At 34.9% G+C, this 26891-nt stretch overlaps 2 protein-coding genes across 3 annotated transcripts; both read left to right on the plus strand.

The window, feature by feature from the left end:
• The first annotated feature begins 499 nt into the window (after positions 1-499).
• On the plus strand, positions 500-16419 carry LOC145558235 (general transcription and DNA repair factor IIH subunit TFB1-1-like). Of its 2 annotated transcripts, none has more exons than XM_081619393.1 (20): positions 500-841; positions 937-1015; positions 3081-3139; positions 3713-3785; positions 5653-5761; positions 5931-6006; positions 6172-6270; positions 7543-7587; positions 8664-8720; positions 8823-8978; positions 9074-9139; positions 9342-9471; positions 9594-9650; positions 9743-9870; positions 9996-10187; positions 10293-10406; positions 12207-12284; positions 12942-12989; positions 15256-15324; positions 15961-16419. In XM_081619393.1, the coding sequence occupies exons 1-20, from the start codon at positions 755-757 to the stop codon at positions 16039-16041; spliced, it is 1803 nt and encodes a 600-aa protein (XP_081475519.1). In that variant the 5' UTR covers positions 500-754; the 3' UTR covers positions 16042-16419. The 2 variants fall into 2 exon arrangements, with proteins under 2 accessions (XP_081475519.1, XP_081475520.1); XM_081619394.1 differs by having other exon boundaries at positions 9746-9870.
• Positions 16420-18094: 1675 nt separating this feature from the next.
• Positions 18095-25279, plus strand: LOC145559379 (protein NPG1-like). The gene is made up of 5 exons (XM_081620801.1): positions 18095-18346; positions 19344-19593; positions 19728-20938; positions 21951-22098; positions 24458-25279. Exons 1-5 carry the CDS (start codon positions 18173-18175, stop codon positions 24775-24777), a joined length of 2103 nt encoding a protein of 700 aa, XP_081476927.1. The 5' UTR covers positions 18095-18172; the 3' UTR covers positions 24778-25279.
• Positions 25280-26891: the final 1612 nt, after the last annotated feature.

Genomic DNA, 26891 nt, shown 5'->3' on the forward strand with positions numbered 1-26891 from the left:
CTATTCTTATGTTTTCCTTTCACAAATACCTACAAATCAACCTCATCTTCAATTCTTGTGATTTTCCTTCACAAATATATAAACCATTACAGTCATAGCTAGGTTCCCTCGCTCTAAAAGGAACTAGAAAGTTACGCCATTTCACATTTTCACACTACACATGTACACTAAGAGGCCTAGATCGAACACACATCTTCTCTCTAGCACGATGACTTAGGCATTAGAAAGGGTTATATTATATCGATCCATTTTCAAGGTCAGCATAGGTGTCTCTATTCGTACATAAAAACCAGATAATCCAATCATATTCAAGGTATTCCTAAAACAAATCATTTCTAATAAATTAATACTCGTAATTGAGATTAAAAATTACGGAGTATAATTTATGACGGTTTTTCTTTTAAGGAACCATTCTAGAATTTTCCTAAGCAAGTAGTTTCCTTCCTTTGAAAAAGTAACCAAAATCTCCAATTATTTCTAGCCTTTTTGCAAACGCTAGCTTAAAACAACTGCAAAAACACACACACACACTCTCTATTAAGAGAACTGTATTTTACACATGAAACTGCTCAATTTAGAATAGATTACCGATATTCATGATTTCTGACCGAATTTTCCACCCAAATTCTCCATTTTCATTATATTTTAATTCAATTGATTTTTTTTGATTTGATAAAACTATACATTACCCAATTGAAATTCGAAGGGTTTCAAACTAATTGAATTTTTTTTTTTTGATCGAATTGAATCAAAAATGGGGTCTGGTGGTGAGATGTTGGTGAAGCGTGCAAAGTATAAGGTTTCTCCGAAGGCCCCCGGAAACCCTGGTGTCTTGAAGATGGTATTCAAATTCATAATTTTTCTGGGTTTTTTCCCAATTTAAGTTTTGTAATCGGTTGATTTTTGAATGTATAATGTTTTTGTTTCTTGTTGCAGACTATGGATGAGTTTGTTTTTGCCCCTAATGATCCCACTTCTGGAACGAAGCTTCGAGTTCGTTTCAATTCCATTAAAGGTACTACAATTGGTTTTTGTTTGATTGAGTAATGAGTGAATGATTTATTAATAGTTTTGTGACAGAATTCTGTTCATTATGTTATTGATTACGTCTAGAGTTAGTTGTACCAATGGTATTCTTGATGTTAATTGGGGGCTTGAGAATTGGGTTTTGGTTCTTATGAGCTGTAGTAATTAAATGAGAAGCAATATTGAGGTTAGTAGGGCTAATATGTTAATCGCGCAAACTGAGTAGGGTGCGATGAAGATGAGGGTTTTTGATATGTTCTATATTGCTTCTAACTTTTATTTGTCCTTGATAGTGTGTGCAAGAAATGGCTGGCTGTATTTAGTGTCGTGAGGTTGAGAGTACGATGTGTATCAGTGTATGTAATGTTTCTTAGGTTAATAATTGAGTTCTTGATAACTTGAATTCCCTAGGGTTCAATTAGAGAGAGCTGTAGATTTTCATACTCAAAGGCTATGGGAGTTAGAAGTGTTGGAATTGCTATGAAATCATGAAGGAATTATTGTACATTAATCAGGGATTTTCATACTCAAAGGCTATGGGAGTTAGAAGTGTTGGAATTGCTATGAAATCATGAAGGAATTATTGTACATTAATCAGGGACATAGATTGATTCAAATAGATATGATTAAAAAAAATAAATGTATTGAGGATACCCCCAATTTATTTTTACTGAATATTCATGTGATTTTTACATAACCTCATCAATTTCCATTGTTGGTTTGTGAGGGAGGCTGGAAATAGCACTTGATTTCTGCATTCCTTATATGTGGTCATTAAGTAAAGTGATTTGATTAGTAAGGGGGTCATAAAAGCACATTTAGTAAATCATGCTTTCAAGACAAGTTTTGGCGATATTTGTGCTTGTAACTAAGACCATTAGAGCTTGTTGAACTTTATTTTGGGGCATATTTTTTTTGTAAGGGCTAAGAGAACCTATTTCCTAGTATCCTATATATGCAACACTAAAAGCTCATAGCTAATAGTAAGTAAACTTTCAACACATGGTTACAACTGTCGAGGATTTTAAAGCACAAAGCGTCAAACTCCTTCAATATTAAAAAGGCGATGAAATGTTTTAGACGTTCCTTCTTATCATTAAGGTAAGATCTATCGTAACTAGTACTTCCTCTGTTCTTTTTTACTTGACCTGTTTCTTTTATCACGCTTGCCAATGCAAAACTTTAACGGTTAATAACTTTAATTCTCCAAAATTAAAAAATATAAAAGTTATATATTATGATAGTTCTTATTGAGACCAATTCAAAATGATCAACATAAATATGTTTTTCCTTACATATTATTCACAAAACATGGTCAAAGAAGGGGTGGTGAATAGTGTAAAAGTCAAAGCGGGTCAAGTAAAAAAGAACGGAGGAAGTAAGTCTTATTCTATGACCTCTCGATTTACCAGAAATACATGCTTGACTGTAGATACAAGTTACAGAAGATGATTGTCGGTCTCTGGGGTCTCTGCTAAGATGGTGCTACTAGGATCATCACCGACCTCTATAGCAGCCAAATGGCCCAAACTAGCAGCATTTTTCAACCGTTCAAGGTTCCAAGCACCTCCAACCGCTAATGAAGCTGTTCTTATGCACATTTAAATATTTTCAAACCCACCTTTGCCTAGGAAATATTTCTTAAGGTCCATTTAGCTATTCAAATTCACTCAGTGGAGCCCTTTTAGGGTCAGCATCCAAGAGCTATATAATAACTAATTTGGAGAATGTCTATTATCTATTTTATTAGCTAACCTGTTATCTATTTCTGAGCTCCTGTATCCTGGTTCTTTTATATGTTTGATGGCAAAGCATGTAAATAGACAGCACTACTGGATGGCTATTATCTGTTACTGCTAACGTCATATTTGGCTCATGGCCTTGTGAGTTGGGAGGCTGGAACTTGATTTCATATTATCTTTTTGTCGACGTAAGAGATTGTAATAGTTATTTCAACGTGGTTCTAGCAATCAATCATCTTATATCTTTGATGACTTATGCTTTGTAAGGATGTCTCTTTGATTGACTAATTGTTTTCCTTCCTGTTTATTCAGCTCACAGAGTCACCAAAGAAGGATCAAGTAAACAGGCACTACTTAATTTGCTGAAGAAGGTTCTGTTTTTTCCATCTATTGTTTAAATAATTTGATTGGTGTTCTTACTTCTTAGAGGGTGTTTGGTTTTCTTAGAGTTGTGTGGGGTTGGAATCAGGAATGAAACTCATGTAGTATGGGTTTGGAATTCAATTCTTAATACCATGATTTTGGCTCAATTCTAGAATTGGTTTGTTACTTGAAAGTATTGGTATGAGCCAACCCCAACCCCACTCCCACACCCACACCCACACACACCCTAGATTTCTAAATCTCAAACCTTGGGGTTTTATAGTATGGGTTTAAAAGATTTAAAATCATCAATCAAACACATGATATAGGCTTAAACCATTCTAAACCCCTATCTCACATCTAGAGTTTGTGAACCAAACACCTCCTTAATTTGAGTTTGAATTCAGTTATTACTACTTAATAATCAGCTAATACAATTAGCTTAAACTAGTAGTCATGCCTTCTTCCTATCAGCATAAAAATGGCTCTGTTGTTCTATGTAACTCAGAAACTTTATCGTTTGATTTACTCTTGGTAACTGAAAGTTGTTTATTTGATTTTGTTGTTATCTTTGTTTCTAGGGTGAAGGATCAGAAGGGTATATATTTGAATTTGAGAACTTCAGCGATAGAGATATGTGTCGGGATTTTGTGAGTAAGTTAAAATTGAACTATGACATTAATTATATATTTTTCGGTGTCTGACATTATCTTTTGAGGAATTTTGCTGAAAATTGATCTATAGCACCACTTAGGTTTGTTATTGCTTTGTGAATCCAACTATGTCACGCATGATTGGTGCAACATTGCAAAGAGTGACTTTGTGACTTATTAATGTGATGCAAGATCGATTTTTACATGTACTAGGGATTCTTACGCGCGCAGATGGCTAGCCCTTTAAGGAGAATTATTATTGGTGGTCTTTATGCCTTATGCATATTTGCATGGTATATATTTTTATTATATCTATTTGCATAGTAATTTTTAAGTACTTATTGATGAGACTAATTAAATAAATTAAACAAGTCATCATATAATCACATATTTTGTAAAAAATGGAGAGTGTAAAAATGGAGTCTAAACTCTAAAAAATGCTTTAAATATTGAAATAAACACAAATAATTAATCAATTTTGGTGATTCAAGAGACAATTTTAAGGCTTTTGAATTCAATAAGGGTAAATATGTAAAAGAACATTTTTAGGGATATAAATGTCCATGCACTATTCATAAGAGTATTTTCTCACTTTTTATAAGGTAGGGATATGAATTTCTGCTATTTTATTTTCTGGAACCTAGCTAATAGTCGCTAGTTGGTGTGCACATATCTATCTGCAAAGAAGCACAAGTGACAAATTAGGTTATGTTGTCTTTTCCCCCTTATTGAGCTATACTAATATTCAGGACAGTTTGCTGCTAGGTAGAACTTTGCTAGGTCTTCTGTTCATTAGATACTCTCAGATTTATCATGTGTATACTAAATTGATGAAATGCTGGTGTTAAACATAGTGCATTTTTCTCTTAGCTATCTTTGCTTAGTCTATGTTGATGTCCTGATGTTAGTGGGAATAAAAGATTTATATGAGAATATCTATGCTTGACACGGGGTATAGGATACGGAGTTTTGTGGAAGGATTTGTTGTTTGGTCATTTGAGCCAATTTGATGTCAATCTTTTTTTCTGATTGTGCTCTTGTCACTGTGTTCCAGCCATTTGAAGTCTATATAATTGTGGGGTTTTTGCTATACCTTTATTCTAATTTTTAATTTTAGTCATGCTATAGATTGTAGAATGATTTTTTGCCTGATCAGTAGATTTTTTATGTGCTAGATTATCTAGTTTTTCCTGTTATGGTACACTCATTGTATAAATGTAACATATGCATTCTAAGCCAATCAATGTCAACTAGTTGCATCATTAATTCCACCACTTCTTATGAGACATGGGTTTACACCCTGGTTGATAATTAGCTGGTAACTGGCCGACATATCTAGTTTGACTAGTTGGTCGCATTAGTGGCTTTAACTAGCTCTTTAAGTCATCTATTTTACCAAACACCATAGACCAAAATAGCTTATTGTAGGAAATTACTAAAACAACTCTTACAAAAAGTTGGTCGAGCAGCCTTTTCAAATTAGATTATTGAACTCTAAAAACTCTTTCAATCATCTATTTTTCAAACTCTAAAAGTAGCTGATTTGTGGTTAAATCATCTAATTGCTCTTAAAAAGCTAGAATCTCATCTATCATCACTTTACCAAACAAGGCCTTTGTATAACTATTACCCTGTTAAGATTGCCTTTTTTATTTAGTGTGGTTACAATTTTTCTGCCAGAACTTACTAGAGCATAATCTACTAGTGCAACATTATACTCAAATCAAGTTCCCAAGACCTAAATATTAATGATGTTGCTTGTAATTCTTCACTTTGTGACATGAAATTCCTATCCCTTTTTTTTAAATGTAGGGGTATGGTTAAAGTTTTTGGTCCTGATGATATTTAGCATGACACATTGTGAACAGCCAAGGCCCTTGAGAAGCACCCAGATGTTCCCAAAAAGGATTCTGAAGGACCTGCTCAATTAAGTTCAGAAGAAATGGAGCGACGAATAAAACTTTTGCAAGAAGACAGGTAACTGACCAACAGTGTTTAAATGTCGAAGGATTTCCATTTGTACTGATCGGAGCCATGAAGGCCCGTTGGTTCAGGAAATTACCATGACGAGAGCAACGGAACCTCATTTTCTTATGTTTTGTTCCCACAAGGTTTATTGAATATGGATATTGGTTATTTTTTGCAGTGAGCTTATGAAACTTCATAAACAGTTGGTAATTGGTAAAATTTTGACAGAGGATGAGTTTTGGGCAACTAGAAAGGTAACTCAACAGAATATGTCATTTTGACTATGTTCATCAGTTATTCTTGATATCACAAATAGCTAGTACTTTTTCCATATCTTCACTCTCTTAGTGAACATGATTTATATGGTAAAATAAAAAATAATAACTTTTCTTTTTTTTCTTGTTGATGATACTCTGCAGAAATTGTTAGATGGTGGAAACAAAAGATTATCTTCAACCCAGCGAGTGGGATTTAAAAGTGCTATGATATCAGACATCAAGCCACTAACTGATGGTCGGGTACTGTGTGAAATCTCTTTCTCTCACTCACTCCCTAAATAAGCTGTTGAATGTGCTGAATTTGTTGAATTGGTACAGAGTGTGTATGTGCACGCTATTTTGGGGGAGGGCGGGGGACTCTTTGCAACCTCTGTATTCACAAAGACAGTGAACCACATATTATTGATTTGAGGTTATGGACTCTATGCTGGGCTTTTCTAGAAGTACCTATATATTTTTTTTTTCTCTGGTTTAGTAGGGTTTTGTGTGAGATATTCTCTTTAATTCTTATGCTTGAGCTTTCTCATGATCATTTTTAGAAGAGCTTAGCTGTTTTCAGCTGAACTCATTTAATTTCAAGTGGACCTTTGGATGAATTTTGATCAAACTGATTTTGTAGCTCATGACTAGGCCAACCACATCTTCACCCATAGATATGATTTCTGACTTCTGAGCATCACTATCTATCTTTCTATCTCAATAGAAAAATCAATCATTCTTCACGGTTTCATTGTCTACAATATTTTGGAGTTACTGGAGACACATTGTTGTCCTTTTTTGAGTGAAGCAGTTGTTCATTGTATTCCTAGTGCATTTTTTATGTGGCAGAGAACTTGAGTTTGGGAATTGAATGTTAGAGAATCATTTATTTCCATGTTCAGGCAAATAATTGTCATAAAAAATTGTACTTCTGGATGTCAAGAAATATGTTCTTAAACTTATTTTACTGCAGAGAACTTCATAGGTGTTTATATTATGTGCATTTTAGACGGTCTTCTGTCGTGATTGTGAAGTTGCAACTCTCTGCTCATTTTCTTATTTCTAAAGCCAAACTTAACTAGAATAGTTTGTAAGTATGACACCATCCTGTTCCGAGATGCTATATTACGGAAAGGCTTATACTTCAGAATTGGTCTTGATTACTATATGGTGACACCTTATCGTGCTTTATGAGATGACTAGATTCTATTGCTGTGATTGTGGAATGAAATTTGTTTAAACTAGTGAAGTAAATTGTTACCTTGTTATCTGTCCATAATGCAGAAAGTATGATGCCAAAATTTTCTGAAATTCTTTAAAACCTACAGAGTAGCTGCCTTCTTAATCTACTAGATCTGGGTTTTGCGAATAAAAGATTGTAAGTGGGATGTTATAAAAAGTGCTTAGTGTTATAATACCTTTTACTGCTCATGCATGATGCATTGACTAGTTCTTCTGTTATCTTTTTTGTTGCTTGTTAAGACTATTGTTTTTAACAATGTGTTAATTCTCTCTTCTTGTTTTGCCTCTCAGACAAATAAAGTTACCTTTAACTTGACACCAGAAATCATTCATCAGGTATTACCTCATTCGTCTTATTCTTTGCTTGATTACACTTTGGAATACAAATAACCAAGATTTCTTTACATTGGACTTTCCTGGCTTATTTTATTTCATATTCATGCAGTGAGATCTTTGCCTTTTATTTATTTATTTATTTATTTATTTATTGATGTTCATTTTCCTTCTATCGCAAGATTTACAATGGTACTTGAGTTTCTCGAATCCGTCCTAGAAGAAAACAAGATATAAACAAGACAACCAGTTAAATTGCACATAGACACTTCTTAGGTTGATTACTCAATTTTATCTTGGTAGTTTAAGGCTAGTGTCTAGTAAAGGGTCCATATCTGTACTTTGTTCTTACCCCCTCTCTAATTATTTAAAGTCCCCTTGAGCGAAAAAATTATGTCGCTAAACAAACAATAGTACCCTAGACAAAATCATTTATCGCTTCTAAAACTATATCCGAATATGGCAATTTCTCAATAAAAAATAATCACCAAATCATTTTGAAGTTTGAACTATTATTTAAAGAAAAGATTTTTTAGTTATGTAAAAATATCTTCTTTAAATAACTAATATAATCATTTTTTTATGCATAATATAATCATGTTTGGTTCAAGTTTTGAATTAATTATGGATATTATATGCTAATTTATTCCCAAAAAAGACATTTTCTTACAAATAATTTTCCATGGCTTCATGATTAAGAAAAATGATTTAGGGCAAGCCAACCTGAGCTTGGACTTACTAGAATTAGGATTGGTTTCAATTAAATCAACCTTAGACCAGGCTTTGACTGAGTTGAGCTCATAGGGGGGGGGGGGGGTTCAGGTTTCCACTGTTACAATATTATATAGAATTGGCGTTTGTCATACCTGTAACAATTTTGGCGTATTTTGACCTTACTCCCCTTCTGTATCTGTTGGAGGCGAGTTTATAATTGAATAGTATTAGTCCAGCGAGCATCTCTTTTTCAACTGTTTTTCTTCTCATGACTGTTGTATAACCTTCATCCTTATTAGCTGTAACTTTTGTTCTTGGTGGATTTTTCTGTTAAGGTAATGTATATCTATTGTGAAATTTGTCAGATTTTTGCTGAGAAGCCAGCAGTTCATCAGGCTTTTCTGACTTATGTGCCAAAAAGGGTAGGTTTTCTTATTTTCCCGAAACTTTTTGTGCACTTGTTATTTGCTCTTTTAAATGTATAAATAAATTGAATTTGTACAATTTATTGTCCTAAATATCAGATGTCCGAGAAAGACTTTTGGACCAAATACTGCAGAGCAGAATATCTTCACAGCACCAAGAATGCCATAGCTGCTGCAGCAGAAGCTGCTGAAGATGAGCAGCTTGCTGTTTTTCTAAAGCAGGATTATATACTAGCAAGTGAAGCTCGTAGAAAGGTGGTCTTGAGAGGATATATTCTCTTTTGTTCGCTCCTTTATGCTTCCATAAATAAGCTCTGTTTCGACGCTAATTGTGGCAATGAAATGTGCAGATAAGAAAGGTTGATCCAACATTAGACATGGAAGCTGATCAAGGGGATGATTACACTCACCTTCCGGTATATTGAGTATTATTGTACACCTTAGTAGTTCTGCTCTTGTTCTTTAAGCTTCACATATATCCTAATTTGGACCCATTGCCTACATATCCTAAATTCTGTATTTTTATGGAAGCACCTGAAGGCATCTTTCTTATTTTGCCACAAAATAAAGTTGTTTATACTAGAATTTCCTTACCCTTTTTCTCTTTTTATTAAATAGGATCATGGAAATCCTCGAGATGGAAATAAAGAAGTTGCAGAGTCCCAGACACATTATGACCAATACAAGAGGAACTTGTCGCAGGATCTCAATCGACATGCTGCTGTTGTTCTTGAGGGAAGAGCTCTAGGTTAGTGGCTTCCAAATTTCTAAGATCTGACCAGCTAACTGTAAAAATCTGCAGAACTCTAATTTTGCTCTAAAATTGAGGCTTATAACCTTTTTCCCGTTGTATTGTTGAACTTATGCTAGATGTGGTGATTGGGGACACTCGAATTGTAGCGGAGGCACTTGCTCGGATGAAAAAAGGTTAGTGAGCTTTTCATCTTCCAATTTCAATGTATAAACTGTCCATTATATTCTTCTTCCCCTCAATCTAAGCTGGAAATGGATGTTTGCAGTAGAGCTGGCCAATGATACAACCGAAATGAACGATAACCAAGAGCGACTGAATAGAGTTTGTAGAATGACAGAAATTGAGGATCTGCAAGCACCTCGTGAACCCCCTGTGGCTCCGCTTTGCATCAAGGTTTGCTTATTTGCATCATCTCCATCATCTTCAACATCAGATGTTTAAATAAACTGCATCTCCATCATCTTCAACATCAGATGTTTAAATAAATTGAATCTCCATCATCTCTTATATTGTTTCAGGACCCTAGAGATTATTTCTATTCACAACAAGCCAATGCACTGAATTCCCTGGGAGACACTGCTGTTGGAGCTAGACATGTGAATTGCCACATTAACACGCAGGAAGCTTATAGTTCTTTGAGGGAATCCATGTCTGATATCAAGTCTGTGGGACTTCAGACATCAATCATTAAAGCTGAAGTTGCTTTTAAGGTGTGTGTATCTACAGTAGTTTTTCCTCATTGTTTCATCTGCTTTTGAAAGGATAGTTTTTTCTGTTCACGTACGAACTTTTGATGTATTATTACTCTTGCTCAGGTTTTAGCCAGTTTGACCCATAGTATATCTAGTACAAAGTATAATCTTGGGGGAAATAATCGGGAAACTGTTCTGGATAGATTGCCCAGCAAGACGAAGGAGGATTTGTTAAATGTAAGCAAATTTCCTTTTTGGCTTAATAATATTTTACATGTCTGCGAGAATATGTGACCATATGCTGCATCTAAGGAATTGAAAAAAAAATAAAAAAATATAAAAAATCCCCTATTAATAATCTTTTGCTTGTTTATTGGTAAATTGCATGAGTTTAGGCTATCAATCATGATGTATCTGCATTGTTCAATTCTCTTGTGATGCTATTATTAAACATCTATAGTGCTGAATGACTTGTACCTTATACAAATTCAGATATTCATGTTGCTTTTTTTTAGGGAACTAATGGGGTTTCTAGGTTGAGAAAATTAGAACATTTCCAACTTAGTGCTCAGTGGAGATATGAATGTAAAGTCTTAATAGGAAACATTGGCAGTCAATGATTTTCTGGGAGACCCTAGATAGCAGGTCTCAAAAGGTTTATCCTCTACCTTCACTACTCATTTATATCCCCTTTTTTATTTATATAAATAAAATCTATCTGTTTGGATTATTATTACTGAGCCCTCTATAGCTTTGTAGACCATTTACTAAGTTCATATCTATGTTATGCTAAAAATGGTTGACCTTTGCAGGATTTTGTCATAAAACACCTTTTAAGTCGTCGATTTTGTGAGTATACTTAACCAAAAAATTTGGGAATCACCTTAGTAAGATAATTAAAATGTCTAGCTGCTCCTCATACACAAATTTCAATGAGAGTCGGTATTCTGGCTAGTGGACCATCAGCTGTGTGACTCTCTTTTTCCCGCATCCTCTCTCTTCTTTCATCTGCCTTCATTTTCTTGTTTCTTATCCACCAACCAAACACATTTATGCCACCAAGTTTTGTCTTGGTTGCAAGGAAAGGTAGGACACCAGAAGGGGACCGATATGGATATATACTGTTAAATGTGCAAGGAATTAATATTTGGGGGAAGGGCATGTTAGTCACAGTCTATTATTAGTAACTTGGGGAATAATCTAGAGGTTTGTTAGGAGGAATTTTCTACAAATAGGCCTCATTAGGAAGAATAACCGAATAAGCATATGTTGAATATTGAGTGGGTTTGTCATTGGGATAGAGTGAGCCTCTCAAAAACTCATATTAGGAGAGAATCCACCTCTCGAAAGTGGAATTACCATTTGCACTGCTGTAATTCTCATCATAATACTTTAATCAACGTTTTCTTCTTATTTTCCACCATTGTTAGTGCTGTAAGCCATGTCAGTTCCTAGCAAAATGTTAACTGTATATGGGTATTTGCTTGGAGGAGAGTTAAGTCATGTGATTGTGATATACAGTGTCTTAAAAAGCGTGCCTTAGGCGCTGAGGCGCAAGGCAATGAGGGGTATGCGCTTAATACGGTCTAGGCGAGGCGATTTTGGTTAGGCGCAACCGAGGCGCACCTGAACCAAACTTCAGCCACTTTTTTTTAACTGGCCATACAGTGCACCTCACTTCAAAGAGGCACACTAAGGCGCGCCTGAGGCGCACCTAGGCGCTGCAGATCCCTTTTCGCTTCAATGCACCTTTAGCTTTTTTATACTTTGTGATATACATCTATATTCTGAGTAGTCATAAGAAATTAAGTAGGTTATGAGCTTGGTGGGTTGCTTTATTTTATAACATTTTTTAATGGTCAGGTAAAGCAATTATTCTAACTTGGTTGGTTTCAATCAAAAAAGATAATTTGCTTGTCAATCTTCATGTATCATTGTAATTATAATCATGGTCTTTATGTGTTTATGTGGCATATTTGGGTTCTGGATTTTTTTTATTGGTGTTTACGCTACTATTTGCATCACCATTCTTTTCAGCATTGGACATCCATTCAGGAGCTGCTAAAGCACTTCTGGTCGTCATATCCAATTACAACAGAACATCTTTCTGTAAAGGTATACTATCTTGCAATTACTGATTCATAGAGCTACTTGATATTATAACTATTACCTACTTGAAACTCTTAACAATTTCTGAAGAACTCAAAGGCTAATTTATGTTAATGGAGAACATCTCTGCTTTTTCTTACTGGATTACTATGTCTGGCTGCCCTTAGCTTACAGACAATTGTGGTGTATGAATTGCTTATAATACTGAGAGGATCAAGGCATAATTGCACTTAGCAGTTGATATAATATTGCACATGTTTGCAGCTTGTCATGTGTCTTATAAGAATTGCTCTATTTCTAGATCCAGACCAAAATTATTAATTTTAACCAGAAAAGATATTTTCAGAACTAAGGGAGCTTATCTTATTCTATTTTCTCTTACTACTGGATAAGGTTCTTTCTTTTCCTAGTCCCAGTTTGACATATATGCGAATTTTCCTTGTTATGTGGGCTTTTAATTGGTTATGAACGAGGCAGGATAGAACTTGATCTCTTGAAATCCAGGAATGGAACTGACAAACTGGAATTTGGCAAGGATCATTGTTATTGTATATGTACAGTTTTAAACTGAAATAATGAGTTCCTGCATGAGATTGGATTGGTGTTAAAAAGTGTCATTTTATTATGGTAAAGCTGAGATTGCTTCTCTTGTTTCTATTACAGGTTGATAGATTGAAAGACGCGATGGCTCAGATATATCCAAAGCTACAGGTGACAAATCCTTCTCGCCTTTTGCTTTCTACCATTACTTCTGATTTCTTGTTTACGTTCAAACCACCTTTCCAGAGCTAGAGTTATTTATGAACCAGAGCAGGCTCAAAGTCAACGAGTTAGAGTTTTAATGCTTATTATAGAACTCTGTATAAGTTGTATTAATGCTTTCAAAATAAATTGAGCTGAATTGATTAATGATTTCTATTGTTCATCAATACAATAATATTATCGTATTGTTAGATGAGCTATGGTAATGCTAAGCTGAAGCGATGGAGACACAGTTTAGAGTCTTGACGATTTAAGGCTAGGTTAGGTCAGGGTAAAACTAGGTACATGGAGTGTCATCTTTGTATTGGTGGGATGGGGTGAGGGTGAGGGTGGGGGAAGAACTGAGGTAAAGAGCTACCTCATTTGTGATGTTTTAAGTACCTTGGATCGATTTTACACAAGTCTGGTTGACTCAGATGGAGAGTGCCAACTTAATAATTGTGTGATAATGAAACACCACTATGATTAAGAGGAAAATTTAACAGGATAACCAACAATTAGACTGAGGCATTATTAGTTTTTTATACAAGTCAGATGTTGGGCATTTAAGGAGCATTCTAAGAAGGGTGTAGCAATATGTTGAGATGGATGTGTGGGGACACCTTTTGGGATTAAAATGAAGACTTTTGATGTTTGGAGGAAAGCTGATAAGAATATTATAAGGGAGAATAGACTACCATGTCTGCATTGGTTTGGGGATGTAAGATGTCAAGTTGGAGGGTTGGGATGATTGGAGATTTCTAAGGAAGCAGGGGGAAACCAAAAATGACTTTGGGGGGATTAGAAAAGATATGAAGAAAGTGTATTTGCAAGAGCATGTAGAATTGCATAAAACTGAATGGAGGAAGAGGGTCTTTGTCAATGACCACATGAGAAGATGAGATAGATTCTTGGTTCATAGAGTGTACCCCATCCTTTTGGGAATAAAGCTTTGGTGTTGGTTTTTTTTTTTTTTTTTTTTTTTGGGGGGGGGGGGGGGGGGGCGGGGAGCTGTTGATGCTAAAAATCCACATAGCTTAGACACCGTCAATGTAGAATCTAAGTGAAGAAGAAGGTGGTATAATCTGGAAAACACAGGTTTAAAATATTGAAGATTTTATGAGGCTTGATTCTCTCTCAATTATTAATCTAAAAGCTAAAGAAATATTCAGCAGTCGCTTGCCTTTACGCTGTCTTATTTGCTCTACGGCCTCTACATATGATGCTTACCCTATGAGTATCTATCTTATTAATGCTACTACGGTACTACCTAAAGTGCCCCTGCCCCTTGTATTGATGCTTAGAAGCTGATGATTTTTCCTCATTATAACGACTGGTTTGTTGATTGGTTAGAAAAATGAGATTTTACAATTTTTTTTTTTTTTTTTATCATTTCAATATACAGACAAGAAATAAAGTACTCATTTATATTTTGCTACTAAACAATAACATTTACGTATCTTTTGCTTACTAACAAGGTTTTTTTTTTTTTTTTATTATTATTATTATTATTATTATTATTACTCCAAACTAGTTATCCTTGTACTCTTTAAGAGGGATATACTATTGGAATTTGGATGATTCTGATGTACACAACCTAAACCCATAGTTTCTGAAATGCCTGTGACTCCATGAGAAATTTTTTTGTATAAAGATAGTAGAATCAAGTAATCAAACAAATACATTAATCGGAAATATTTGAATCATTGTATATGTACCTAGCTAAGTTATGGTAAAAGTACCTAGCTAAGTTATGGTAAAAGTACCTAGCTAACTTGTAATATAACTTATTAATATTAACTTTGTGTCCAAATATTGAAAACTCTGGGGAAGGGGTAATAAACTTGAGATATAGTAGCTATAGTGTATTAGTGTCTGCATTTTCAGTTGATTGAATTGGTACTGATCTTTGGTTTTTTGAAAAACTATATGGTGATTGATTGAGCTATGGGCAATGTCATCTTGACATATGATCTTCTGTTTCCGTGGACCTTCATTTTAGTGCTTGAGGTCTCTTACCAATGGTGGTTACATAGTTGATGCATATCCCCATTATTGCTTACTACTTTGCAACAATAAAGTAAAGAGCGGCTCTGATGATGGGACCCCGTTGCCTGTTTGGGGAGATTGCTAGATTGAGCCATTATTTGCATGTGAATTGATCCCTGACTTTCGTTATTTAATTTCAAGCAAATAGTGGATTTAATCTTTACATAACTTTTGCCGCTATTTGCAGCAAATTAAGGAGTCTGTGCCGTCGGATCTCAGACATCAAATCTCACTTCTAGTTCAGCCAATGGTCCAGGTTAGTTCAATTTGCTTGTCGTACTCTTATTATTAGATGATATAGTTTCTGAGGAGAGACACACACACACAGAGTTTAGTCCAATTTGCTTGTCATACTCCTGTTATTGCATGATATAGTTTCTGTGGAGACACACGCGTGTCCGTGCACAGAGCATTCTAAGGAGGGCAACATGTCACATGCAAACCATAGGTGCTGCTATTGCACATTATGATACAGAATGGCAATGAATGGTTTTAGGCTAGATAGATCCATTTTGAAGTTCTGTTTATGGTTATCCTTTTCTGAAATTATGTTCACATACTACTATGTAAAGGAAACTTATACCTGTTATTTGGAGAAGATAAAGGCTACAATGACACAATTGGCACCAAACCATTGCCCATCAGGCTAGCACTGAGAATTCCTGAAATTTTACAGATTAATACTCTACATCCCATTAATACTTTACATCCAACAACCTGAACACATGATGTACTACTTGTGGTCTTCTGATGATTACTATGTTTATATGATGTGAATCATATTCTATTATATGTTGTTGAATATACTTGAAAAAAAGCTGGATGGAGAATTCTTGAATCTGAATAATTCTTGTAATTTGTTTTTTGATTGTGTCAACTTATTTGCATGCAGGCTTTGGATGCTGCTTTTGCACATTATGATGCAAACTTGCAAAAGAGGAGGGCAAAGAGTGGATTAAATGGTACCATCTAAAGATGTATCTATTCCTTGTTGACATGGAACCCAAGTTCCAATTTACTGCATTCTTTTTAATGTAATCTCGATTTACATGTAACAATTTTGTCGCACGATTATATGCTGTAGATATGCGTTCAATCATTCCTGAAACTACAATTTTGGCTTGTGAGATAGTAGTTTCATAAGGTCTTAGAAAGAATTTTGTGTAGTATAAGTATCATTAAATGTTTTTTTGGGGTTGGACTGTTGAAGAGTTAACATTGTTGAAGCGGAAAATGTCAGTGGGAGCTAACCTATGCTATAATTGTATTGGTTCTGATCATGTGAAGCTCAGGGGAAATTTTTCAGATGTACTGCTAAATGGAAGAATTTATACAGAGTATTTTTCGACAATTCATGTAGGATTGGTGTAGCTATTTCCAAAAACTGCTCCGCCGTTTGGAGATTGTTAATCGAATTACCAATTCACCCTCCACAGTGTCTGCAACAATCTGACGACAATGATACAGAGTTTGCGAAGCCGTCTCGTCCAACCTCCATCCCCTATCCCTTCTCTTTTCTTTGTATTCACCATTTATGAATACCCATTATTAAATCTATTTGTTATATTTTTTTTACGTGTATTAAAGGTATTGATAGTTAAATTTACGTATTGACAAGGGTGATAAATGAAATAATTCTAGTAAAAAAAAAACGGAGAAATTATGAATTTGTAACACAATGTACAATAAAGTAGTATTTACTGTGAATTAGTTTTAATCAATCAGCAATAGTTATGATGTACTCCGTATGCTTTTTATCACTTTTGAATTTTTCATTTCCTAAACTAAGTTTTAGCCCATTTGTTTGAACATGCCAAAAGACCAATAGGACTAAGGATTTAATTCAGTTGCTGTTGTAGAAGACGACCACTTTGCCTGTTCTAGCCCTGATCTTTAAATCTTTGTTAAAGTTATTATTCATAAAGTTAGTACGCTTGCCCATCTTGTTGCGAGGTGGGACACGCGTAATGTTCATAACTTATGTCTTAAACTTTCCCGCAAGGTCTCATAGACTCAGTGGAGCTTGACATGAAATAATATTCTTGCTAAGGTTTCCCCTCAAAAAAAGAGGTGAAACCATCTTTCCAGTCTAGATTTCCATTTTCGGATCTTCGCTTGCTGTTGCAAGGCTCACTGACTTCACTTGTTGCAGTGACAAACTCTTTCAATATAGTCTGGATTGTTGATTACTTCCTCTGTTCCGTAATAACTTAACCACTCCATAACAAAGCTACTATGATTATTCTCGACACATAACTGTAGTAGTGATCATAATAATAAAGTATTGGGCTCCATCCCAAGAGATATTTAAAGTGGGGTCCACCACTTTTAAAGTCGTACTTAGTACCAATATATAGCCTTGATCAAATGAAAGGCACAGACTTTCTTAATTACAGTCTTACAAAGATACAGAATCCAACCCAATTAATTAATTATTTTTTCAGAAATAATTAATCCAATTTAATTAATTAATTAATTAATTAAAATTAATAATAAAATAAAGATGATTGTAATGAAGTGCATGTTGTTATTATTAGACAGAATTACAAACCCAATTTCTCCCATCTCGCCACCTTCAACGGATCCCCCACTTTCTTCCCATTTTCAGGAGAGAGAAAATTAGTGAGAGAAAATTCCAATTTTTTTTGAATGAAACAATCATATTTTCTCACAATTTGATCTTTGATATTTTTCACCGAATCGATTTTTTTTTGTAAGTAATTTAATTAATCATATTCACATTCTTTGATTTTCATCAATTTTCATTTCATTTTTGTAATTTTGCTGAATTTTCTGATTTAATTTTGCTACATTTTTCGATTGATCATATGTAATTGCTGCAAAACAGATAAAAAATGAAAATTCAGCAGTTAATTAAACAGTGCCATTGTTATCATTGATTAGCTGAATTTCTACCTGTTATATATTGATGATCTGAATTTTGATCAACATTGCAATGAAATGATGTTAATTTTAGAGATATTGTTATGTATGATGTTTTAATTTTTCTGGGTTGGAATTTTGATTTAGATTGAATTGAATTGGAGGAAGAAAGAAGAAGAAAATTGGGAGGTTTTTAGGGCTGGGAATTGGAAGAAATACATATGCCAGGCAGCCAATCGGCAGTTTCGAGCGATCATGAAGAAGAAACGTGGGAAAGAGAATTCCGTGCAAATGGGAATTCCATGAAAACGGCGGAGCTTGAAGCTAAGCTTGATGAGGGTAACATTCAAGAAGCCGAATCGTCGTTGCGTGAGGGTTTATCTCTCAATTTTGAAGTACATTTCTTTCCTTTTAATCGTATATATATATATGATTTTGTACACTGTTAAGGTGTTTTTAAGATGGCATGTATAATTGTATAGTTGCATTCTTGGTAGAATGAAGGTGGATATTGATTTGCTTGGAGGAATTGTTTGATCATGTTTATTTGGAGATCATGTTATTGGCATAAATTGCATTTGAGTTTCGATTTGTGTTTGTGTCTGTGTTTGTGAAGTTCAATTATTGCCTTTCTTTGGTAGGTCCTTTGTGTATCAACTTTTCCATGCCTGATTTTAGGGTGCAATTATATTCCACCTTTGTAACATGAATGTGAGATCTTGTAGGTTTAGTAACATGCAATTGAGAGCCTTTTTAATCAGAATGTGTGATTGCTTATTTGTAACGGAAATTGAGTGTCAATTTATGTGTGTGTGTGTGTGTGTGTGTGTGTAAAGCTTTCACAGGTGTATACTTCAGTTTGTGCATCCAGTTAAATCTCTTATTCTGACATAAGTGGTTCTCCCATAGGATAAAGGTCTTGAATTACTTAGAGAGACGGATTTCATTATGTCCAATGAGGGAAATTAGAATCTTGTTTAAGCTGATTTAATTTACACTGAAAAACTCTTGTGCTTCCAATATAATGGTTGTCGAATTAGTAAGCCCATTGAGCTATTTTACTTAATTATAAAATAATGAAGTACTGGTTGCCAATGTTTTTTGGCATCAGTTTGTGTTTCAGTGAATGTTTTCAACTCTTCACTTATCTTCATTTAGCTGGTCTGCTCCACTATTAATGACTAGTATATTCTTATTGGCCTAGGGTGATTGTATCTTTGATATTCCTTTCTTGTAAAATGTCTCTGTTGCAGTTTCTTTGTGATATAACTATTTATTGCCAATATTTGAGCTCTTAATACAGTGGTGTAAGTTAGCATCAAATTAGCTTCCCTGCCATGTACACAAATGTGCATGCTATGGCTCGTTACTGATTGAATGGCTTCTTTACAGGAAGCCAGGGCCCTTTTGGGAAGGTTGGAGTACCAGAGAGGTAATGTAGAAGGTGCCCTTCGTGTATTTGAAGGTATTGATCTTCAATCTGCGATTCAGCGGTTTCAGCCATCGCTTAGTGATAAGCCATCTAAAAAGGGTCGCCCTCGCACTGAATCTGTGCATAATGTCCCACAACATGCTGCTGGCCTAGTTCTTGAAGCCATATATCTGAAGGCCAAATCCCTTCAGAAGCTTGGGAGGTTAACTGGTATGGATGATTACATTCACTCATTATCTCATTTTACCCATTTGGCATTTCATTTCTTTTGATTCCTTCTACAATTTTTCTTTTGTTCTGTAAAGAATACAATCAACAAAAGTTTGTTGTTGACCGTTTTACAGAGGCTGCTGGTGAATGCAAGAGTGTTCTGGATACAGTGGAAAAGATATTCCAGCACGGTATACCTGATTTGCAAGTGGATGGACGGTTGCAAGAGACAGTTAGTCAAGCAGTGGAACTTCTTCCTGAACTCTGGAAACAAGCTGGATCTCATGATGAAGCCATTGCTGCATATAGGCGTGCCCTCCTTAGTCAGTGGAACCTTGATAATGACTGCTGTGCAAGGATTCAGAAAAAATTTGCAGTATTTCTGCTGTATAGTGGTGTAGATGCTGCAGCACCCAGTTTGTCAGTACAGATTGATGGATCTTATATTCCTAGGAACAATTTAGAGGAGGCAATTTTACTTTTGATGATCCTAATACGGAAATGTGCCCTTGGCAAGACCAAATGGGATCCATCAGTCATGGAGCACCTTACGTTTGCATTATCTCTTTGCAGTCAAACTTCTGTCTTGGCAAGGCAACTTGAAGAGGTAATGCCCGGAACTTTTAATCGTATTGACCGCTGGGTTGCCTTGGCTCTTTGTCACAGTGGAGCAGGGGAAAATAAAGAAGCCTTAAATTTATTAAGGAAATCTTTACATGATAATGAGAGACCAGATGACCTTATGGCTTTGTTATTAGCAGCTAAGATTTGCAGTGAGGACCCTTTTCTGGCTGCTGAGGGTGTGGGATTTGCACAGAGAGCAATGACTAGTGCATCAGATGATCAAGAGCATTTTAAAGGTGTAGCTTTACGCATGCTAGGACATTGTTTGGGGAGGCAAGCTAAAGTATCCTCGTCTGACTATGAAAGGTCTAGTTTGCAGTGTGAAGCTTTAAAATCATTGGAGGAGGCCCGTAGTTTTGATTCCAGCAACCCAGATCTTCTTTTAGAGTTGGCAATTCAATATGCAGAGTATCGCAATGTAAATGCTGCATTGAGATATGCAAAGCAGTTTATTGATGCGACCGGTGGATCTGTGTTGAAAGGTTGGCGGTTGCTTGCTTTGATCCTTTCTTCTCAAAAGAGATATTCCGAAGCTCAAGTGGTTATTGATGCCGCTTTAGACGAGACTGCAAAATGGGAGCAAGGACCACTTCTTAGGATGAAAGCAAAGCTCAAGATCTTTCAGTCGTTACCAATGGGTGCAATAGAAACTTATCGTTACCTGCTGGCACTTGTTCAAGCCCAAAGGAAATCTTTTGGTCCTATTAAAGCCAATCATCAGGTTAGGATAATTCCCTGACATTTTATTCATAATACCTGATTGTCTACTAATATTGTCTGAAAAAATATCATTTTATCTATTTGGCCTTGCTGCATGTTAAAGATGATTTTGGAAATCTATAGTTTTCATTAAAATTTTCTTATACGGAGTATCTTTTGTCAGAATTGAATACTCATTGCTCTTTCTGCCTTATCTTTTCTCACAATTCTTGTTATGACTTCAAGGATATTCTGTCATATGCATAATGCATGCATTATGCATTGATAGGCTTTGAAATTTAGGAAGGCTCAAAATTGTTCTGATATGGGGTTAACTTTTATTTTGATCCAAAATGGTCTCATCACATGATGTCACCGCCTCCCAGGGAAAACGAATTTTCAAGTGGGTTACTTTTCAAAGATTGTAATTTAGCATTGTATAAAATTATCTACAAAGTTCTAAAGCGTTACTGGATGAACTTCTTACGTATGTTATTACTAATGTTAAATTTAAGGTATTTGAACTCTAGTGAAACAAGGAAAAAAAAAAAGGAAACTGTACTGGATTTGACCCAGGAGTTTCACAAACATAATTGCAAGCGTATAGCTCTATTACAAATGTTACAGTTTTCCAAAATCTTTTAACTTTAGGTTGCTGATTAACTTGAACTTCGTTTCTGAAAGTTCTTAACTCTTTCCGTTTTTTTCTGTTCAAAAGGTTCACTTTCGTTTTCATCCGTCTCAATAAGTTCTTATTACTTTCATCCACTCCATTCTGGCAAACTCCTTTTACTACCTTACCCTTACTCCATTCATCCTCTCTCTCTCTCTCTCTCTCTCTCTCTCCCTCCCTCTCCCTTATATCTAGTTAGAATGCCTACTTGCTGAAACAGAATTCCATATTTAAGATAGAAATTCTAATATTCTTTTTATGTATAATGTTTTTTAGGGATTAAGATTTGGTGTATTTCTTTCTCTCAAAATATAAATTTATTTATATAGCACTGCAAAGTGATCCTCTTATATTTTTATAGGCTGGTGATGATAAAGTCAATGAGTTTGAAGTTTGGCTTGGTCTTGCAAATTTATACTCAAGCCTTTCTCACTGGAAGGATGTCGAGGCCTGCTTGGAGAAAGCTCAGTCTCTGAGGCAATATTCTGCTGAAACATTACACACAGAAGGCAAGTTGTGATCTGTTTTCTCTGATTGGATGATGATTGAAATGAAATAACTTATTTTTTGAAAAAATGTTTAACTGATTCTAGAGTGAGATTATATACGTGTTAATTTATTCTCACCTAACCTAAATCTTTTTGGGACAAGTATTACGTAAAATAGACCTAACATTACAAGTAGAGTGAGACTTATGAGTTGTGGAGTGACTTTTACGAGTGATCTTGACATTATGTTTAATGGGAATTTTGCTGACTGTTATCAGAACATTGGATGGCTTTACTGTTCGGGGCTGTTTTATTCTTGTTTGAGCAATTATCTTATTTTAATTGTGAGGCTTGAGAATGCTGTTAAAGCCATCATTCAAATTGATTCATTTTAAAAGTATTGGTACTTAACAATTGAGATCACTTAACTGCATATAAGGTAGTCTGGTACCCTTCAGAATATTAACTCAGTAATGATGTGTTAGTCCCCCAGACCGAAGGTACAAATGCCATTTTCATTCCTGATTTTATTTCTTAGTTTCCTGTCAACAGTCTGGATCAACTTTTATTTCCTAGATTTTTCTAAGTAATTTTCATGAATATTTTCATTTTCTACATTGTATCAGCACCTTTCAAAAAGCGTTGTAGCCCTAACTTAAAGATAGTTATATGCGACATCCCTGCAATTAACTTTATGTAGACAAGTGTTGCTAGGATGAGTTATAAGGATTTCTGATAATTATTAACAAATCTTGATGACTTGCGTTAATTAAGTTTAAAAGTCGGAAACTGCAACATAACTTTAATTAAGATCTTAGTATCAAAATACATAACTCAACGTATTACATTACCTTTATACATAAGCTTAAAAGTACTTTAAATGCATCTTAATTGAACTTTTAAGCATCCTGTTAACAACTGAGACATTGTGTATACTTTCTAATTAAGGGGTACAATTTATAATCAGTAAAAGGGAGGATACAAATAGAAAATGAAGTAATATAGGGAGTTAAGGACAGTAATTGGGAAAAACCCTAAATTTATTTTGTACCATAAGACAAGGACTTTGAGGGAGCATTGGTTTTTTGTGTCACACATAGATAAACGGCCTGAAAGTTGTCCTTGTCCATCACGGCTTTTTATAACGGATAAATGTTGTTTTTTTTTTTGCAATTTACACTATGTTGAATAGGAATATTTAAAGAGAAGGGGGGTGGGGGGGGAGGGAAATTGAGGGATATAATTTCCCTTATTTGGATAAGGCATAGGGTAAGGGAAGGGAAAGGAAAGGAAATGGAGGGGTACATTGACTTCACATTTTCATAATCCAAATCCCTCAATTGTTGGAGAGAACTGGAAGAAAAATGGAAGGTCACGCCCTCCCCTCACCTCCCTTTCTCTTCCCTTTTTTTTTCTTCTCCACTCCCCCCCACCCCCCCACCCCCACCCCCCTCCCTCTTCCCTTCACTACTGTCATCCTAACATAATGTTAATCTGCTTGTCATGGATAATGTTTCTTAAGTCATGACTGAACCAGAAAGGGTTACTGGTGCCATTTCGATCCCGGTCTTTTTGTCAAATTAATGGTTAAAAAATTCTTGTAGTTTATGACATTGCTTATTGTATGTAGTTGTTTATTGGACTGCCAAAACAATAAATAGTTATGCAGCAATGTTATTGTGCCTAGTTGTGTACAAGGTTGCAGGCTATTAAACCTTGATATTGAACTAAATGAAAAAGGAGCATAGAATTACGGATGTGAAACCCATCATTCTTCATTAAAAAAGAAAATGGATTTTGAATTTTTGCAAGCGTTTTGAAGTTTATGTTTAGGTGAAAAATATAACCTGCATTCCTCTTGGCAAGCTCACTTATTATATCTGACGTACCGCTGCATTTGTTATTTGATATTGCAAATTTTAAACTCCCCCTCCTTAAAATAAATTTTTAAAAAAAAAAAAAAAAAAAAAAAAATTAATAACAACCACTTTGCTGAAAGCATTTTCTGGTATAGTAAACAGAGAAAAATGGTTTAATTAATGTTTGAAGGAATTCAAAAAAGGCTTCAAACGACAAGGACTATCTAGAGTAGATTAGACCATTTAAAAGGAGATTTCTGAAAATCATGGGAGTACTGTAGTGCATTTAGCTATGACTTGAGAAATGTAATTTACTTAGATGGCCAGAAATTCTACCAATATAGATAATCGAAAGGACCTGTATCATGCAGTATTTCAGTAATTGGTTGCATAATTCCAGATTGATTTTTAAATAAAACTGAAGGTTTCAGAGACTTCTGTTTGATTGACTTCTGGGGTAAGAATTGTGTTTTTCTGAGGTGTTTTTCATGATCTTTTTTTTTTCTTTTCTATTTTTATAGGTGTCATGTATGAAGGGCGTGGGCTAGTTAAAGAAGCTTTGGCTTCTTATACCAATGCTATTTTGTTGGACCCAAATTACGTGCCCTGCAAGGTACTGCTCGGTGCATTGCTGTCAAAAATGGGACCTCAAGCATTGCCTGTGGCAAGAAACTTGTTGTCAGATGCATTGAGACTTGAACCTACAAGTCGTAAAGCTTGGTATTACCTTGGATTGGTACATAGAGATGATGGACGAAATGCTGATGCTGCTGAGTGTTTTCAAGCAGCTTCAATGCTTGAAGAATCTGATCCTATCGAAAGCTATACTTCTGTTCTTTAGATCTTACTCAGCTGTCGTCTGCACTCTGCAGAATACAATTTTCCTCTCCAAAAGAAAATATAGGTGGTATTCTTTCATATTCATGTTCAAATTTTCCGTTTCTTTTCCTTTTTTCTATTGGTTTGAGGGGTTCGTGAGAGTCATCAGTCATTGGTGGATATGCACAAACATGCATATCCTTGGTACTGCACGTCCAAATGGCTGAAATTTTGACAGAGTACTGCTATGATAGAAGACTTTGTATGATGTATGCATTTCAATAGTTTGTGAAAAGAAAAGCTTAGGAATACTTTCTCTCGGCAACACCGGCCTGGTCGGAGAAGATGAGTGGTTGTTGAGGAACACAGAAGTGTTGTCTGTAACAAAGATAGACTGAAGGAGGTGATAAGTCATAAGATGGCTAGTTCTTATTTATGTATCTAACTGCTAAGGATGTGTCATGTGTAAATATTATTAACTTCCATTCAATTATTCAATATACAAAATAATTTATTAAGTTTTACTTTAATATTGTTTCAATTTCAAACCCTTTCAATGTATTTTGTCAAGATCTTACTGCTCCCTAATATATGTACGCCCTATAAAAAGAAAGATAATTTTAAAAAAAAAAAAAAAAATTAAAAAAAAAATTAAAAAAAAAAATGAAAAATCAACTGAAGAATGATCCTAGAATGTATTTTTGAGACATACTATGATTGTACTTTGGGAGCTTTGATCATCATGAGAGAATGTGGAGCTACTCAAATTAAAGCATAGAGGATTACCAACCTTGCAAATTTTATTTAGTTTTACAAAAAGGCCCACGAAAGCAATAGGACCTAGAATGCCAAATTGGAGATATAAACAAAGATCTTTTGTAGCTCTTCACTAACCCATACAATATAATTTCAAAACAGCCACATAGCTGAACCAAACTCATTATTGAGACTTTATAATCCTATTAATAGACCTCTTATGGTTCCAATTACAATATTATATGACCTCGAGATGCATATCCTACCATCCTAATAGTTTTCAACATCAAGTCCCAAATCTCCAAAATTGGTCCAAAACGTGGATTATAACCTGAAGTTTTAGACAATATTTGACTTTTTTGGGTCAAGAAAGAAAAACATGTTAGGGTGCTTTTCGTAGACTCAACGAGAACCACAAAACTACATGAAGCTTTTTGGGTGGTTTTAGCCATCTACTTTGCTTCCAAACTATCAATTTAGTCATTTATGATTTATGTATACACCTCCTTCCATGGACTCAAGCCACCACGAGCCTTTATGTGACCAATTAATGGTCGCCTACTGTTCCAATTCACATTATATGTCCCAAGGATGCGTCTCCAACGATCTTGTGAGTTTTCAACACCAGATCATAAAATCTCCGAAATTGGTCAGGTTTTTTTATAGGGTTCCTAAAAGGCCCCAATTAAGAGTCGAACGCGGTGCCTGTAATCATTCATATGCTTTAGTCCACCTCTTGTCATGATGTTTGATCGTAAGATGACTTTTCTAGTCTTATCTTGACCATTTTACCTTTTTTCTTGGCCTTGTATTGCCTTGTCTTTCTAGGCAGTGTCTTGTCATGCTTTAGCTATAAGACAAGCCAAGACGCTGCCCTAAATTAATAGATTTTTTTAAAAAAAAAATGAGGTCAAGTCAATATCTTCCTAAATTTAATTCATTTTATTAGTTCGAGAACTATTTTCTAGTTGGGATTACCAACAAAGGAAAAAAAAAATTTGTTAAATTTATACAATGTATGAGAAAATTGCTAATCTTAACATTTACTGTTCTTGTCTCAATAAGAGAAATTGTTTGTTACTCCGAGGCCCATCATTCTCTATTTGACTCTTCTCTCATAAAAGGATGGCTTTTACTTGAATCACCACATGACATGCTTCTTGTAGTCCCACAAACCCAACAAAGCGAAAAGGTTTAGCTATGAATTTACAATACATAGTCAAAGGCCTTATAATTGGAGTTCTCGAATTCTCTAAAAAAAAAACACCATCAAATCACCTCTATATCATTTATTAGTATATCATTTATGACAAAAAAACAACCATAAATAGTCAATGAAAGGTTACGTACTTACATGAGAAAGCTACCATAAGTATATGG

The sequence above is a fragment of the Chenopodium album genome, chromosome 9 (genome assembly GCF_948465745.1).
Source record: "Chenopodium album chromosome 9, dcCheAlbu1.1, whole genome shotgun sequence".
Taxonomy (NCBI): Eukaryota; Viridiplantae; Streptophyta; class Magnoliopsida; order Caryophyllales; family Amaranthaceae; genus Chenopodium; species Chenopodium album.